Consider the following 18,058-nt stretch of genomic DNA (forward strand, 5'->3'; position numbering starts at 1 on the left):
TGCCCCAGGCAGGCCGGGGCTGCAGCTGCGACCCGAGGTGTGTGCCTAGAGCAAACAGTGAAGACAAAGGGCCTCCCACTGAACCTTATCAGGATCCCTAGAGGAAAAATACAAAGTCCATGGCAAAAGGGAACTTCAGCCAAGGTTTCAGCTCTAACAGAAACTAACCCCGCCTGAGTCAGGCGGACCCAGGTACCACACTTAACTATACTCTGGGGCATATGACAGAGGCCCCTGCATTTCAGACACTTAGGTGCCTGAACTTTAATAAAGTAGAAATTAAGTTCAGAACCTATGAACTATACTGAGTTGGACTTCTATTGAAAGACCCTGGGCCGAAACCTGAGAAAAGAGCACATGAGGTCGCACTAGGGGATGTGGTTTGGGAACAGAGGTCACCCTGGATCACACCTCCTCTCTGGAAGCACAGCCGTTCTGTGGGGTTAGTGGAGGATTCCTCCACCATAAGGAGGAGGGAAGCACTGTTTCATGCTGCATCGTGGCAGAACCTAGAAAACATGATGCGAAAGGAAAGAGAGCAGACACAACAGTCTGCCTATTATACAACCCCACATGCACAAAACACGCAGGGGATGAGGATGACTGCTGGCGAGTGTGGGGTCTCCCTCTGGGGTGATGAAAACCTTCTGGAATTAGTGGTGATGTTTGCACAACTGCATGAATACACTTTAAAATGTTAGAGTAGGCAGTTAGTTAGACATAAGCAGGAGAAAGGGGCCAGCCCATCACCAAGGCAGACTCCTCCCTGGCCAACGCCTAAGTCCCCCTTAGTTCCCAGCTCCACAGTCCAGGAAGCGCAGCTTACCAGGAGGCCCAGTCAAGGACACCTAGATTGCCAAGAGGCCCAGGACCACAGGGGCTTCCCTGATTACAGGGCATGCGCAAGGCCCAAAGACCTTGTCCAAGAGTAACCCCGCCTCATTAAAATAACACCTACATCTAAGTAGCACTGAGGTTTGGGCCCAATTGTGGACTTCATTCAGGTTCTTACTGGTAAAGTGTCTACACAGTGAGAAAAAGGTTCTGTAACCTAGAGCTGTCAATCAACATGTCAATCAGAGGGCAGGGCTTCTCCCATCTTAAGGAAAATAAAAGTCAGCCTGACTCTAGTAGTGGGGCTGCCTCTGGCTCCCAGACAGCCTGCTCTCCACCCTTCTTGAGAGTGCACTCATGCTTTGCTTAACAAACTCCCACTGTTTAAAACTGCCCTAAGTCTTTCTCTTGATTGAATTGTTTCCTTCAAGAAGACAAGAATCAGGGAAACACAACATGTTCCACTGGTAACAAAACCATGGATTTGTGCACTTTAAAGGTGAATTTTATGGTATGTGAATTATACTTATATTTTTAAAAAGAAAGTAAGAAGGTCAGTGCAGATCTTACAGGAGTGAAATGAGAGTTACAGTAAAACTACCATACATGAGTTCCAAAGAACCAAGTCACAGAAAATATATGGTCATATTGCTACAGATGAATGAAGTTCAGTGTGAATTATCAGAAGGGGCAATAGAAGAAAGACAATGAAACTATTACTTAACAACTGACCTTCCCCTGAACTGATCATTCCCCAAATGATCAAAAGGCAATCAATTCCTCCTTGTGGTGCCCAGAGAAGAGCCCAGATAAGAAGACAAGGGCCATTGTCAGCCCAGCCACGTCTACATTTGTTTTACTGCACGTTACTACGGGGCTTTACTCTACATTAATAGGGATATTTTAAAGCAACAAAAGTGGTTCAATTCCAGACATTTTCCTGTGTGGAAGGAAAAAAAGTTCTCTCCCTGTCTGCCATGGACCATTGCCTGTCCAAGTCATAAGCAACTTAAATGTGTCTCTGAGCCTTGATTTACCTAGCTGCGAAAGTAAAATGATAATAACACCTCTCTGCTCCCTCAGGGTGACACAAGAGATAATTAATGCTTTCAAGATTCTTCACGATCTTTACATCTGAGACAGCCTGCTACTATTACAAAGCCTTAACGAACACCTTCTCTACGGCAGTCAAGACCTGACCTCATTTAAAGAAGTGATGAGGTTTGTTGAAAAACCAAATTGGAACGCTTGGTCCATTACTTCGGTGCTCTCACTTCACAAACTTCCATCAGAAATGCACATTGCTATTGTCATTTAAACTGGGGCTTTACTCATAATAAGTAACTGAATTTTAGGGAGAGAAAAAATGCTAAACCATTTTGTCCAGTCCGGTAAGAGGTAAAAAAATAGGAGTTAGTGTAACCTGCCCCCAAGTCAAGCATGAAGCCTGAGGCCTGAGTGCAGATCCCTTTGAGTCAGGGACCATGGGCTTAGACAGAGTAGGGTGAGGGCCTCCGGAAAAAGCAAGGCAAGATATTTACAGTCAGAGCCATGTAACAATGTAAAGTCCCTATCCAAACTCTGTGTTCAGCATTAGGCAAAGTCAAGGCCACACTAATTCTCTAGGGTAAAGCTACCAGACTAGGAATACAGATATCAGTGAGATCAGTTAAAGGTCAAAAGGACAGGAGCAACTTGGCCTGGAGTGTTTGAGTGTTCCGCAAGGGTATCTCAGCAGAACCCATGACTTCACCGTAAACAGCCCTAGCAAACAGACAATAACCCAGCCCACCTTGAGGGCAGGGCAGGTGGCACAAGTCCACACCCAAACCCTTAATTCCCCCAAATCCTCAACTGCCTATAAATCCCCTAGACAGCACACCACCCCGGGCTCTCTTGTCCCCTCCTGGCATGAGCCAGAAGCTCTTTCCTCTCACTTTATTTCTAAATAAAAGCCTCTGTCCTGGCTCTCCTACCTTGGGTGTTTGCTAAGTTCATTCTTAGACTCTGCAAACAAGAACCCCTGCATCACCCTTACTCTAGATCCCCAGTATTTTATACATGGAATTATGCTCAAATTAAACTGAAAACACACCTCACCATCAGCACTGACCTATGCTGGAGATACAGAAGTTACTGTTCCTTTCCAGCTGTGGTTTTGGTTTATCTCCCACAATAACCCACTAACATGGCAGAGTGGTACAGACTTAAAATATAAGCTGGTGTGGGTAAAATTGTAATATTTCCAGAATATCTCACCTGGCTTTAGTCCTCAGGGGTGGAGAGAAGTATGACTTCAGTGCATCTGCATATCAATAGGCATTCCTCAGGGGTGGAGAACAGTTAATCTCCACATCAATGGATAGTTACCTGGGCAACAGGAAGGCTTATCTGAACCTGAGAGGTGAGGGCAAGTGCTGGTTTTGCTTCTGCTGGAGCAGGGGAGAGAGACGGCAGGGGCCTGCAGTTTTTAAGCAATAAATGGGTTTTAAACTTTATTTCTCCGTTTGACTGATTTCAGTTTTAGAGGTATTTTGCCCCTGGATTTCCTTTCCTCAGAGTTATAGCTGGGCTCTGCATATCCCAGGATATGAAGTTAGACTCTTGGGAGCCTGGGTGTGTGGTTCTCAGCAAGAGCCAGGCCCTGGACCATCCCACAGTTCCTTATGTACACATGCATGTAGAATTTACCTCTGAGAAGGTCTCAGCAGAGCTCCCTTAGAATCAGGTTTATAGGTAGGAAAGCTGGGAAGCTTCAGTGTATGTGCCAAGGACTCTGTTTATTCCCCCAAACCCACTCTTTGGGGACGCTGCCTCCACTTCATGTTCAGAGACTCCGCTGAACCTTCTTTCACTTAATAGATATTTTTGTGAAACACCCGCTACTGCCAAGCATTGTACTGCTGGGTCTCAAACATCTCAGTATTTCTCAAAGTCCCTGTGTTTTCAATCAAGTGGGTTAATTATAGCAAGCACACAGAGTGATACGGCAGAACAAGACATCTCAACTTCCCTATCAGGCACACAGACAAAATGCTTCCATTGTTCAAAAGAGGAAGAGCCCACAATCCCCCCAAGATGACATGCAGGCAGCCCCTGCTTCCTACAGAACACAATCCCACAAGTTTGCACGTTCTGTGAAGACTTCTATTCCCAGGGATCTCAACAAATTATAAAATATTTACTCCTCCCCCTTCATATCTCAGTCTCCTCCTCCTCCCCCAGGGGACACACATCCGCCTGACGCAGCTCCAAGGCCTCCCACAGGGGCTCCTGGCTCCCCGGCCACTGTGAGGCTTCCCTGGAAACCCCAGGCCTCAAGAAGAGCCTGTCAGGAGACTCTGGGAGGAAGGGGCAGCCTGTAAACTGTTGCAGGTGGTACAGGGCATCTGCCCACCCTCCAGGGGCAACTGGTCAGGACTCCTTGCAGAAGACACAGACTGATTTTGCTAACAATTTCATATGACTCTTTCCAAATAAGTTTTCCCAGAGCTACTAATGAGTAACAAAATTGGATAGTTCGTATTTTGTCACACTTCCCCAAACACGTTAAAGATGTCAGTGGCCCGAAAGGATACAAGGAAAAGGATTTACATGGGAATGGACAATTCATAAATCAGAGCTGAATAATGTGGAATCAGAAATGAATGTATAAGATGCTGCAAATCACAACTGAATTGTCTGAAATGAAAGGAACTAATTTGCCACTCCTGCATTTCAAACTTTACTGACTGTCTTCTCCTATAAACAATCATGTTTTGCCTTGACTTCTGGGGGGAGATCTTTAAAGTAGACAAGTTGTCATTTAAATATCCTCCCTTTTCCTTTATGCTGTTAACTTTGATGACGTTTGTGGGATTTTATGGATGGCTTTCATAAAAGCCACTTTGAAACCATTTTGGAATAGATTTTAAAGCCATTTGGGCTAGAATACAGAGACCTAGCACAAGGTGTTCTGAAATGGACTCCTGGTCTTCCCTGGACTGCTCCATGGACAGCTTCCCCTTCTCGGCTGATGGCACCTCCATCCTCCCAGTCGCTCAGGCCAAACATCAAACCATCCTTGCATCCTCTCCTCACTCCCCACTCCGCACCTCTGAGCAAGTTCGGTTGCCACGACCCCTACTACTCCTCCTGAAGGCAAAGCCACCTTCTCCATCTCCCGGACACTGCAAAAGCACCCACCTGCCCCTCAGCCTCTACAATCTAGTTTCAAAGTGGGATATTTCAAAACACTGGTCAGATCATGTCACTTTTCTGTCAAAAATATGGGATGGCCCCTCATTTCCCCCCGAGTAAACACCAGACCTTGAACTGTTGAGTAAAGTCCTTCCTGAACTGACCTCGTATGTCCTCTGGAACCTCCCTTCCCACGGCTCCCCACTTCCTTACCCCTCTCCAGGCACACTGGACTATTTGCTGACACGGAAACGTGCCATGTACATCTCCAGCTCAGGGCACTGAGCCTGTTTCCTGAGCCTGGAAAGCTTTCCTTCCGGATGCCCCCAGGGCTCCAGCCATCGTCTTCAAGCCTTTGCTCTGGTGCCCCCATCTTACTGACAACTGTCAGTGCCCTATTTACAACATTTACAACTGCATCCTAACCCCTTCTACCCAAATCTTTTTATTTTCTATTGCACTTATCACCTGTTAAGATACAATATAATTTACTTAGTTTTGTTTATGAGCTATTTTCCTGCACTAAAATACAAGTTCCACGGGGACAAGGCATTTTTAACCTGTTGTTTTCACTGCTGTATCTCTAGCACTCCTAAAACAGGGCCTGACACACATAGGCAATCACTAAATATCAGTGAGTAAATAGAGGGAAAAATAATTCTTTATCTGGAGACCACTAGCTTCTCAGCAAGATGTGAGGGCACTCTTCATGAGCAATGAGTACACCATGGCCAGGGAGGGAGGGGGTAGAAAACTGCAGGTCTCATTTCATGGACTAATTTAAGTGTTTGACTTCAGGATTAAGATTAAAATGAAGTATACCAGTTCACTTCCCCACTTCAAGGAGAAAAAAATTTCTCAAAATCAATTTTTGACCACAAATTAAATCACCTAAACAAAGCCATGATTCCCATCTTAGCTACAAGTTTTATTTTCCACATTTTAAACAAACCACATTTTAGATACACTGTAAGCATTAGCAACTTGTTGAAAAATAAAGTCAATCCTGGAAATGGAAGACTCAGGGATACTTTTTTTAAAGCTTAAGTCCTATCATTTTTGTATCCTTTATTCATTTATTTATACATTCACACAAATATTTATTGACTGGCTCTACTTATGTGTCCGGTGATTTACTGGTGATAAAATACAAGTAAAACGGAGATGCTGCACTGAGGGAGGATCCACACTGCCCTGACGGAGGGACGCAGAGGCCCCGTCCCGCCACCGCACTGCCGCCTACCTCTCCGCCCAGTCCACCCATGTCCATGCCTTACCACCTCTCCACAAGGCCATCAGCAGCTTCAGTGCCCTTGCTCCCTCCCTCGCGGGTCCTCATCACCCAAACTCCTCGGCCCGGCCCACAAGACCCTCTGTGCCCTGGCCCTCACTCATCCATCCAGTTTTACCCTCTCCATCTTCCCTGCCTGCGCCTTACCCCGAGGTACTCACACATCTCCCTACAGCAAGACGGTGCCACCCCCAACTTCTGCTTTCTTCAAGGTTTACCCCTGAAGGGAAACCTCCCCTTGAAAGTGGCCCTGATAACCTGGAATGTGAGCTTCCTGCTCCTGTAGGTATTGCTCCTTAGGAACTATCATAGCGCTTCCCCAAGTGTGGTCTGTAGACTCCTGGGGCTACGGAGACCCTCTCAAGGGTCTGCAAGTTCAAAATTATTTTCATAATAATACTACACGTCATTTGCCTTTGTTTCTCTGAGGACATCTGCACTGATGGTGTAAGACAATGGTGGGCAGGTCTGCCGGCATCGTAGCCCACCCAGAGGCACAGTGCTAGCTGTCACTCGTCACTGATTCTGCATCACCACATGCTTTAATCAAGAAATACACAGGTCCACTTGGGAATGTCTTCAATGAGGCAGCAAAATGAGTGATTTTTTAAAATCTCAATCCTGGGGAACACATTCAGGAAGTACCCATACAGCTCTCCTACAATAGCTGTTTCAAAAAAAAGCACTTAACATGTTTGTGTTGCAAGCTGAATTAGCTGCTTTATTCACAAAACACAACTTTTACCTGCATAACAACTGACAGAAAACATTGTCTAGAAAATGCACAAAGGGAGCCTCCCAAGCTGCACTAAACAAAACAAAAAAAACACTGATAGTGTTTGTAGATATAACTCAAACTGTCCGGCAAAAAAGTCAAATCTTGGAAAACTTGAGCTTGGCAGCTTCCCGAGAGTTCAAAACTTTTCCTATGAGATTAGTGGTGATACTAAGGAATGCGACTTTAATGTTGTATAATGAAATGCCCATAGTTGAAAGATCTGCATAATCTAGTGACCTAATATTTTCCAACCAACCATTGCATGTTTCAAAATAATACATATGTAAAAGATCCAAAGTGCTAGATAGGCCAGTGGATTTTAATGTGACCAAGTACGAAAGGTCCACCAATAAATGTTTCACATTCCACATTGCAACAAACCTTAAAGGCACTCCCACTGTTGAGTTTTGGTGTAATATTGAAGAAGAATATCCACAATTCTCTAAACAGGTTATTAAAATAGTCCCCTTTTGCAACTATGTATCTATATGAGGTTGGGTTTTCTTCACATCACTTCCGCCAAAACAAGACATTGCAACAGACTGAATGCAGAGCTGATATGAAAATCTAGGTGTCTTCTATTAAGACACATATTAAAAAAGATTTGCAAAAATGCAGAACAGTGTTATTCTGATTGTTTTTTGGGGAGAGGTGTTTGGAGAACTAGTTTGTTAAAAATATGCTCATTGTGTTAACTTAAGATGGATTCATTACAGTTGCATTAAAATAAGTTTTAATAGATAATTTCTTTTTCACTTCTCAGTTTAAATTTCTAGCTTAGTAAATATTGATAGCTGCAACTCACATAACTAAAGCTCTTTGGGGTCCCTGATAATTTCTTACATTAAAGGACTGGAGTCCAATAAGTTTAGAACCTGTGGAACTTGAGCAATTATGATGGTAGATTGTGATCCTTGCCCGTGCACACATCTGTCCCCACCTGCGACCCAGCCACAAGCAGCACCCTGAAGGGGGGGCTGTGACTCTTTATTTTGCACCTTTGCCAACAAACAGTGTTTGGCACATAAGCACAAATGTATTGTCTGGAAGTTCTGAGGGTCAGAAGACTAACAAAGGTCAGCAGGACTGAACACCATCTGGAGGACCTAGGAGAGAATCTATTTCCATATTTTTCCAACTTCTGGGAGCTGCCCACATACCTTGGCTCACAAGCCCACATTGCTCCCATCTCTGCTGACCTTGTCACATCTGCTCAGATTCTGACTTGGTGATTACACTGGGTCCACCCAGATAATCCCAAATATCATCACTGTCTCAAGATCCTTAATCTAATCGGATCTTTAAACTCCCTTCTGCTATATTCCTTTCTAGCTCCATTCCCTCCTTTCTGCCATATTCATAGATTCTAAGGATGAGGCATCCATGGGGGCCATTAGTCTGCCCCTACCACAGGTGTCTGTGTAAGGTGATGATGCTGTAAAAACAAAGCAGAAAAATACCCCTCCATTTTCCCTAACATTTAAGAGTCTCCAGACCAGGAAGAGAAAGAAAGAACAATGATTACCTCTGGGAAAGAAACTGGGTGGCCAAGGCCAGCACAGGAGAAATTTATCTACTTTGTTAACAAACACTTATATCACTTTTACTCTGTACCAGTCATGATCTATTTTTCCAAATATTAGCTCATTAACCCCATGAAAACCCTAAACTATTTTACAGTTGCATAAACTAAGAGAGGCTAAGCGACTTGCCCAGCCAAGGTCACACAGCTAGTAAGTGGGCAAGCTGGGAGCCAGGACTTGAACCCAGGTTGTCTGCTTTGTGTCCATGGCTTAACCACTTCACTATATAGCTTAGGGGGACTTACCTATCACTGTTTAACCCTCTCTACTGCTAGACTGTCATCGTGCACATGTATTACCCATCCAAAAAATTAAAAACAGTCACAATATAGCTGCCCATAGAAGTGAGAGCTAATAAGGAGACGCCCAGCCTTAGCCCTTCCTGATGGTCTCAATCCCTTCATAGGGAGGAATAAAGTCAGGAAGATAACTCATTTTTAAATCCATTACAAAAGAAGGGGAGCAAAAATGAAGAAGAAAACAAGCATCATTTGGCAGCCAGTACCTGTAACATCCACAGGAACAGACAGATCTTTTTCTCTTTTATGTGACAGGCTAAAAAGTTTCCTCTTTCCAACAATGGCTGATAGTTTCCCTGGCCTATTTCTTTACAGCGATCTGGCTCATTTTGCACGCACAGGAGACTATATCTGGACCAGTCATCCCAAACTCTCAAGTGGCTATTAAAAGTGACACATCCAACAGAAATTTCACACTATTCTTCAGAGAAATTCTGTAGATTTGCACCAATTTGCATTTGATGTCAGCTGGCCTAAACCACCTAAAGGCGACCTGTAAGGACCACATTATTAGTGGATACGTCTGCACGGTTCTGAAGCTCACTGAGGGGCACCTATGTGTTCATTTATTTATTCTTTCCCCAGAAACATTTGAGTATTTATTTTACAAGGGACTTACGGTCATCAAAAACAACGATGCTTTAAGACCCAATGGAATGAAGTTTGAGTACTGGAATACTAAAACTGATACATAGGGGAAAAAGTATCTACCTGGAAGCATTTCCAGCCACACTCCAGTGGTCATTAAATGACCAGGCAAATCCTCTGTATTTTATATAAGACAGGGGAAAATAATTCAGTACTCACTAGTTTATGCCATAATGGGTTATAAATTTCTGGATTCAGGGTTCTCTACAGTCTAGCCCCAAAAGATTTTCCGATTTTATTTTCTGTTCACATATTACCCAGGTGACCTCTATTTTCTGCATGTGTCCCAAATTGCATGCTCCACGTGACATGCCCTCCTGCCCCCATCACACACCTCCCCACCCATTACCTGTCCATCTGCAATGCTCAGATCAAATGCTAAGCTTCCTCTGATTCCTGTGCCTCCATTGTGGACCCCTTGCTCAAAATAAACAGAACTATCAATCGGAATTCTACTCTGAGCTAGACCTCTAAGTCTCTTTATGGAAAGGTTTTTAACTGAGAATTATCTCTTACATGTGCTTTTACTATTCCCATGCAACTTAAGGGTGGAAAATAATGTCTAATTCACCCTTATGGTCTTGTAACATTTAGTCAAGTTATTGTTATTTGTTAAATAAACAAGTAATGAATGAATGAAAAAAAGAGAACCAAATTCCCCAACAACACTTTTCTAAGGGATTAGTACCCAAGGACCTTCATTCTCCCCACCCCAACCGCAAACTGCTAACAAAAAACCACACACTCATGGATGAAACTGAAATCTCCTTCAGTACTGTTATAAGAAACTAACAATTCTGAGACCAAAGTTCTCTGTGTCTTGGTAAAACCAGTATTTCCCACTCAGACTTCTTTTTTTTTAAGTTTTAAATGCCTCAACCATCTTTAGGAACTCTAAGTTTTTCCATGTGGGGACCTGGGGTGGCAGCCAGAGAGACCCTGTCAGAGCAGCTTCACATACAAACAGCATTCTCTGAGCTAAACGCTGTCAGTCACCCTAAAGGAGGCCGTGGGGGCCGGGATGCTCTTGCTCTCATGAACAGGAAATGAATGGGTTCCCCACATTGGAGCTGGCTCTGTGATTCTTCCCCTGGTGAAAAGCTGTATAAGGGACATACACATTCCCAGGAGCAATTCATTCCAAAAAGCAAATTTGCATCTAAGTGGCTTCTGGTAGCTTGAGGCTCTATGCTCTTCAAACATCAGTTTTAAAAGGGGGTGATTCAAAGTGGGGTGGGGAATTAAAAAAATAACTCCAGGCTGCAATTACCTTCATCGTCTATAAGCATTTGCTGGGCTGATGCTGTCTCAACGGGAGCAGGAACATAAATCTTTTCTATTTTGGCTCCTGTTAAATATACCCCCACCCCAACATGCAGTATTAATAGCTGTTTATAGCTAGAGAATACATTAATGTCACAACAATTTCAGTGTTTACATAAAGACTTTGTTCAGGAACCAATGAGACACTCTTGAAAGCTGCTGAAAGTTTTCAAAAGATGGCATACCCCAGAAAAGGGAGTTACAACATAAATCACAAAACAGCATTAACAAGAATCCAGTATAAACAGGGCTGGTGTGTCCAATCCCTTCAATGGCAGCCTTGTTGGCCAAAAATAACCACAGCCTCTTTGGGGGATTCCAGCGGTAAAATTAATTCTCTCTATGGAGAGTCTTTACAGATAATATTTCCGCTCAAATCAAATACAGCTGATAGATATTTCATCTCTTTCTAGTGCAGATACATAAATTGAAATACTTAGAGGCAAGAACCAAATGTTCATTCATTCCTAAGGAACCGAAGGAACTTAATATTGAACACTCATCAATTCTCCATGCATTCCTGACTGTTTGCAAAGTCGGTGGCTGTTGGAAGGTTTTGCTTTTCAGTGCACTCAGTCTGCTGAATGGGACAGTGTTTCCTGAGGGCGGGCTGAGGACAGGTGAGGTGAGCTAACAAACCCACCTGCGGCAGTCTGAGCACATGCAGGACAGTGGTGGAGGCTTGGGCATGTGATTCCTGACTGGGAATGTAACACACAAGCACAATAGCTGTCATTTGCTGAGGGCTTTACACATAGTATCTCATTTACTCCTCAAACCTTGGCACAGAGGGTACAGGAAAGGGTAGGTCCTGCCTCTCAGGTTTAGACCCACCTCCTTTAGATTAGTGGCCCTGGGCAGCATGAGGGAGCCCGGTTCAACAATGGAGCTGCACTACTTCCACTCTCCTGAAGGGGGCCCTCTGACGGCAGGACCGGGGATTTGAATTTTCACAAGCTCATCAGGTGGAGTCTTAAGCACTATGACGTTTGAGAACTATTTCCCCAAACACTATGCATACCAATGAGGATGTATGCCAGTAGGATGCTTCTTTTCTAGAAAGGCAAGCCACAATCATTCCCCCTGGCTCCTTACGATCTGTCACTGTTACCAACACTTCTTTCAGTCAGATACATAAATAATAAGAGGTGTGTTGTTTCCCCAAACCTGATAAAGACAATAAGGCTAACTAATAGAAATTTCTGGATACCTGACCAAAGCCAAAAGATGACCAAAAGCCCTGACCTCTGGCCTCACTTATTCCCAGGGTCTTGTACATTTTAAGCACACCATAAGGGGTCAGTAAATATTCAACCTGGATAGTTAAGATATGCCCCAAACAACGGCTTGCAGCTTCTTCTTCCACCTTCTGATGTTCTTAGCATTTCTATTAAAGAAGCAGGTCTTCCTTCCCGGAGAGCCAGCGGTTTGGCTTTTATCTCCAGGCAGAGGGCGGGCTCCTGCGGAGAGCAGACCGAGGCCCTCCTTCCTCCCAAGCACCAGGTCACCCTCTGGCAATGCCAAGGCACCATGACCTTGAGGGAAAGGAGACCCTGCAATGGCTACTCCTGAGTGTGACTCAAAGTTGTAGGAAAACATTGTTTTTCAAAGTTATTTAAATTCTCTCATTTGCATAATTTTATTTGGGGGGGCAAAAAAATGAGACTACCATTTTCTAATTCAATCCCCAAGCAAATCAAGGTAATTTTTAACATTAAGCTGCTCAGGTAAGGGAAGTGGAGAATCACAGTTTCAGAAGTCCATGTAAGGCGCCTCACTGGCTACTGAAGATGCTGACTGCCTCAACCTCACAGCAGGAGGTGGAAGGCTTACCTTCCACATCAGCATCTTCTGCTGGGCTCCCCCAGGGGCAGCGTCTAGGCCCAGGACATGAGGACAGAAGTTTGCTGGAAGATGATCCCAAGAAGCCCAAGGGAGGCAGTATGGAAAGTGAGAAGAGGAGGGTACAAAGCCCAGAAAAGGTGTGAAAACAAGGTTGCCACAGAGCCCAATCCCCAGGGGCCACCTGAAGAACCGGGTGCACACCTCTGATTTCTCTCTGCAGGGGATGAGCACGCTAAGGTGTTACCTGCCGATGTCCTGCCATACCCCGCCCCCCGCCACCCCCACCACCAATTGAGAGCTGTGCACAAGGTCTGTGAAGGGCAGGACAGGACTCCCACCCAGGTGTGACTCAAAACCTCCGTGCTTGTCGCCACCCTGCCCCATTTCCACAGACGCAGGCTTCTCATGGAATCCTGATATTATGCCCAAATGAGAGCTCACTCTTTTTTCTCTTTTCTCTTTCAATTTCTCACCTACCCATCTCCTATTTCTTTTTCCCCCAACTTTAAAAATGGACAGACTTCCTTCTGAGATGGCCACTCCTAGGCATTTAACTTCCTTAATAAGCTATATGAATATACACATTCCATTTTGCCAGGTGTTTGGGGAAGCAGTCCTTAGTTGCAGTTCTGTTTCCAGCATAAGCACAATATCACAGAACAGCAAAGGGGACAGGCAGGACGACCAGGACACACAGGTGGTGGCGCACTCCCTAGGGGGACGGTCCACACTGCAGGGCGCGCTGTCTCACCAGAAAACCAGGGAGCGGCCAGCAGCTCTCCTGCCTGGTGGTAAAGCTCTATCTGCAAAGGACACTGCACCTGGGGGGTACCTCTGGGAAGACCAGTTTGGAGAAGCACTTCCCAGGCTGACTAGCTCTGTATTCAAATATCGGTGTTCCTCGGGTAAGTCACAAAGGGTGAGACCATTAGAATGGTTCCCTAGGATGAGTAATGTAATAGCTACCAAACATACCCAGGATTTCTTCTTCTGTCTTCTTCCCCCACCTCAAAACAAAAGTGGTCAACAAGCTTAACTGACCTCTTGATCCCTACTATTAGAAAAGGTAAATTTTCCACTTCTGCTACTTTCTATAGAAATTAATTCCTGCAAGTACCAAAGGTGTTATAGACTCTGCAATGACTTCTGATTATGATGAAACACATAGAGATAAACAGGCACTACCTGAATTCCTCAAGAATAATGAATCCAGCAAACGGACGCAGGCATGTGTGAATACTCAAGCCGCCTGCAGCAGCCCAGGGTAGCTGAATGATGGCCCCACTATAACCAAGTAATTAATTAGTTCCATCATAATTTTGGTTTTATGACACTCACTTTTATATGCCAATAGTCAATCTAATGGCATTTTAAATTGGAGTGAAGCCCCAAGAGAGGGGGAGAAAGCACTGTATACCTTATTGAACCATAAATCTTACAGCCTGATTTTTTAATTCCAAAAATGACCTAATAAACTTGTTTTGTAATTAAATCTATCTCAACAACTTCTCTTTTTGTGTTTTTCATTAATTTTTGGTAATCATGCAGCGATTTCTATTGGAAATGGGTTATCACTGTAATTAAGCATAAAAACTACTTCATGTGCTTAGAACATAAGACCCAATGCTTAGTCCCCTATGGCGGCTTGACCAGCTTCCTCCAGGATTACAAAAGTATTAGCTGGATCCTCTAATTTACTTGACTATAATTTATGAAATATACATGAATGATAAGCTCAGTAATGCAAAGTTTCAAGCGATTTCCTCATACAGAAATTTAACCTTTTGAAAAAATAAACTGGCATACAATCTTTCATCTTTAGGCCTTTACAAAATTTTTTAATTCAGGACCTATACAAAATTTTGCAGTTTACTGAGAAAGCAGTACTAAACAAAAGAGGTGAAGAACTGAATTGTATCAACTGTTACAAGAACACAATAGATGTCTGCAAAATGTTTTTGCACTGGACTCACCTGAATAGAAAATCAACTTTGGCATTCATGTTGCCTTTCATCTACATTCAATCACAAAGCAATTACAATACTAAATATCATGGGTGATTTTTAAAGATCCTGCAAATTTAAAGAAGGTTATTTTGTACAAAATAATTATTTTCTATTTTCATGAAAATGCTGTAATTATGAAAATGCACAGAATTTTGATCAAATCTACTTGGTTGGCATCTGTGTTCTTCTCCTAATACATGAGAAAACATTCTTTGAACAGCTTAAATAATCTAAGTTTGCAAGCAAAATTACAGCCTAAAAATATTAGCTGTCGGTACCAGTCATTAGAGGGAAGAAAGAACAAAGCCTTACCATTTGCTGTATTCTTTTTAAAGTTATCCAGGAATTCCTCCAGAAGCTCGGACTGGTTAGGAGGGGGCAGCAGACTCTTCTGGTCCCTGGAGAAGAGGTCGCTGTCTGACCAGGAAGAACACAGGGTTCCTTTGGTGTCCGGCGGCCGGGCAATCAGAGTGAGTCCAACACTCTTCTCAGAAAACAGGGCCTCCATTTGCTTAAGGTCAAGATCAGACACGGCTTCCCCATTTAAGGTCATGATTTCATTGCCCTTTCTCAGCCCTGAGAATAATGAAGGGTAAATAGAGGAAGGAAAAAGAAAGAGAGATTACTGAGGGTAATGTTCTAATGTGAAGATGAAAGTAAGTCGCAAACTCAAGCCCTGTACTCCTAAGGGCTCTTCTGTTGGATGCTTCCAAGAAAGCGCCCAAAGGTATGGCAGCCAGACTGCAACGAATGTAAGCTCTGCCAAGGCTAATATTAGAAAGGATGGTTGGAAAGGGAAACCACCTGTGTCACTCCAATTAATTGCTCCTCTATTTATCTGATGTTAAATGCCCCGGGAAATAACATTTGTTTATCTGTGTCTGCCTGCCTGTCTGATTCTCACATTCTCCTTCTCCATCCATCTGTACTTATGCATGTATTCTTTCTCTGTGTATACACATACTCTGCTTCAAAATACACAAGAAACTATTCTCCTTCCCTCCCTCTCTATATATGCATATGCATTTTCAATTAAACCAGTAAGTTTACTTTCTTTAAAATCATGGGAGAAACCATTTTCTGATAAAACTGTAAGAAGAAAATTTCACTAGCCAGACTTGATTCCGTAGTTTTGAATTAAGAGAGAACAGAGACTCCCTGTGCCACACGGACCTTCCCCATACGCCAAGCCATCAGGGAGAACATCACTTATAAACATGCGGCTGAGATGCTGATGCTCGTCCACCTGTGCTGTCACTGCAAACCCTGGGAATGAAAATAAAAGGAAAAACAAGTTCAGCATGAGTTCATTTCTCCAACTCAATCAGCAGTATTACCTTGAATACCTATGCTCCTAAGTATGTATGCTGAGGAAGTCTCAATTACAACTGTTCTGAAAGCACAGCTATCTAGCAGGGGCAGAAAAAGATGAACCTGTCAGACCTAAAAGTTAAGACCTATGAGTACACAGCCTTATTTAAAAATTGACATGTTATACCCACGTTTAGAGCAGCATTATTCACAATCACCAAAATGTGGGAGCAACCCGACTGTCCATTGACAAATAAATGGATAAACAAAGTGTGGTATAAACATACAACGGAGTATTATTCCACACATAAAAAGGAAATTCTGACCCCTGCTGCAGCACAGACCTTGAGCACATCGACCTGTGTGAAATAAGCCAGTCACAAAATGACAAATACTGTATGACTTCACTTATAAGAGGTATTTAAAGCAGTCCAATTCATAGACACAGAAACAAGAAGGGCAGTTACAGGGGCTGGAGGGGAGGAATGGTGAATTGCTGTTTTAGTAGGTACAGAGTTCCAGTTTTGCAAGATAAAAACAGCTGCAGAGATGGTGTTCACTGTGGCACAGTTACGTGAATGCATGTAATGTCACTGCGCTGGCATTTATAACCAGTCTTAACAATGGTCATGATGGTAAACCTTATGTATATTTTACCCAATTTAATTTTTTTTTGAAATTTCTTAAAAGTTGAAACCAAAAAACACTCTTATTGAAGTTAATTCAGTTCAATACATAATATTTGTTTTAAAAAAAAACTCTACATCAAGTTAGGCAGCTTAAGTAGGTAAAAAAATACTCGGATACAGACTGCGCCCTAAATGTGACTCTGTGTGAAACAGGGGAAGACTTCCCTGCTCTAAAGCATCTCCCTGACTCAGGGAGCAGCCCCCTCTGATCCCACTACTGGGAGCATGGCTCTGGGTGTTGGTCCCATAACACTGGGAGTTCTTTGGCAACAGAAGGGATGTCACATTCCCCCATTTCCTCTGTGCCTCGGGCACAGCCTGGCAGATTGTGGTCACCAAAAAGTGTCTTTGTAAATGTCTTGATTCAGTCCCTTTGTCATCCAAATTCAAAGTCATCCAAATTCCACAAACAGTGACCATGGAAAGTAGAATAAGGCAGGTAGAAATATAGAATGCTGAGGTTTCCAGAGGAAAGACCAACATAACATTTGGGTCAAAACAAATTATGTCGATTAAGCAACAAAAAACATGTCAATTATATCAATAGAAAGAAAAAAAATCATAAAAGGCTAATTTTCACATAAACAATGACTAGAATCTGATCAGCCAAAGCCCTTTTAAGGGAAATAATTACATCAATATATTTAACAAGATAAGAAATAATCTTTCAATGGAGATATGTATTGACCATTATCTAATTAGTGAGTCCCTAGGGTAAAAGACAGAATAAAAGAGAGAAAGGAACTTTAAGACATGGGCACATTCTACAAAGAGCTCAAAGCCAAGGTTAAATATGTACAAACAGAAATGCAAGCATTAAATACCCGAAGGTGATTTGGGTAATACTCTTAATTGTTGAAGTGAAGCTAAAGCAGTCAGGTAAGGATTCCTTAAGTAAGTTAGACCTTTAATTAGTTCTTGCAGAGCTTGTGGGATTTACACACTGGGAAAGACTGACTGGGGGTGGGGGAAGTAGTGAATGGTGGCCTTCTAGACAGGTGAAAACTAAGAGCAAAGACACTGAATGAAAAGAAGTGCCACACGGGTCATGAGTAGCCTAGAACAGCACCCAGCACACAGTAAACGCTCTCGTCATCACCAACATTTCAAATTTCTCTTCAATTGTATACTCAGTCTTTTTAATTATTTGACATTTCCCTAATATGAATACATATCTCTGCAGCCTACTAATATAAACACATAGAAAGGAAGGAAGAAAAAGAAGTTCAGAAATTAATTCATAGTTTCTGAAATGTAAAGGTAAAGAAAAAA

General features: G+C 43.1%; 1 protein-coding gene across 4 annotated transcripts in view; it reads right to left on the minus strand.

Annotated features, from left to right (window-relative positions):
* TIAM2 (TIAM Rac1 associated GEF 2) overlaps nt 1–18,058 on the minus strand; it is a 217,273-nt gene that overhangs the window by 45,398 nt on the left and 153,817 nt on the right. For all 4 annotated transcript variants that reach the window (XM_057489076.1, XM_057489077.1, XM_036886727.2 and 1 more), the window contains 2 exons: nt 15,960–16,052; nt 15,099–15,362 (listed from right to left, as the gene is read on the minus strand). In XM_057489076.1, the coding sequence (XP_057345059.1) occupies nt 15,099–15,362; nt 15,960–16,052 (357 nt within the window). The remainder of the gene's footprint in view (nt 1–15,098; nt 15,363–15,959; nt 16,053–18,058) is intronic.

Source organism: Manis pentadactyla, chromosome 12, assembly GCF_030020395.1.
Source record: "Manis pentadactyla isolate mManPen7 chromosome 12, mManPen7.hap1, whole genome shotgun sequence".
NCBI lineage: Eukaryota > Metazoa > Chordata > Mammalia > Pholidota > Manidae > Manis > Manis pentadactyla.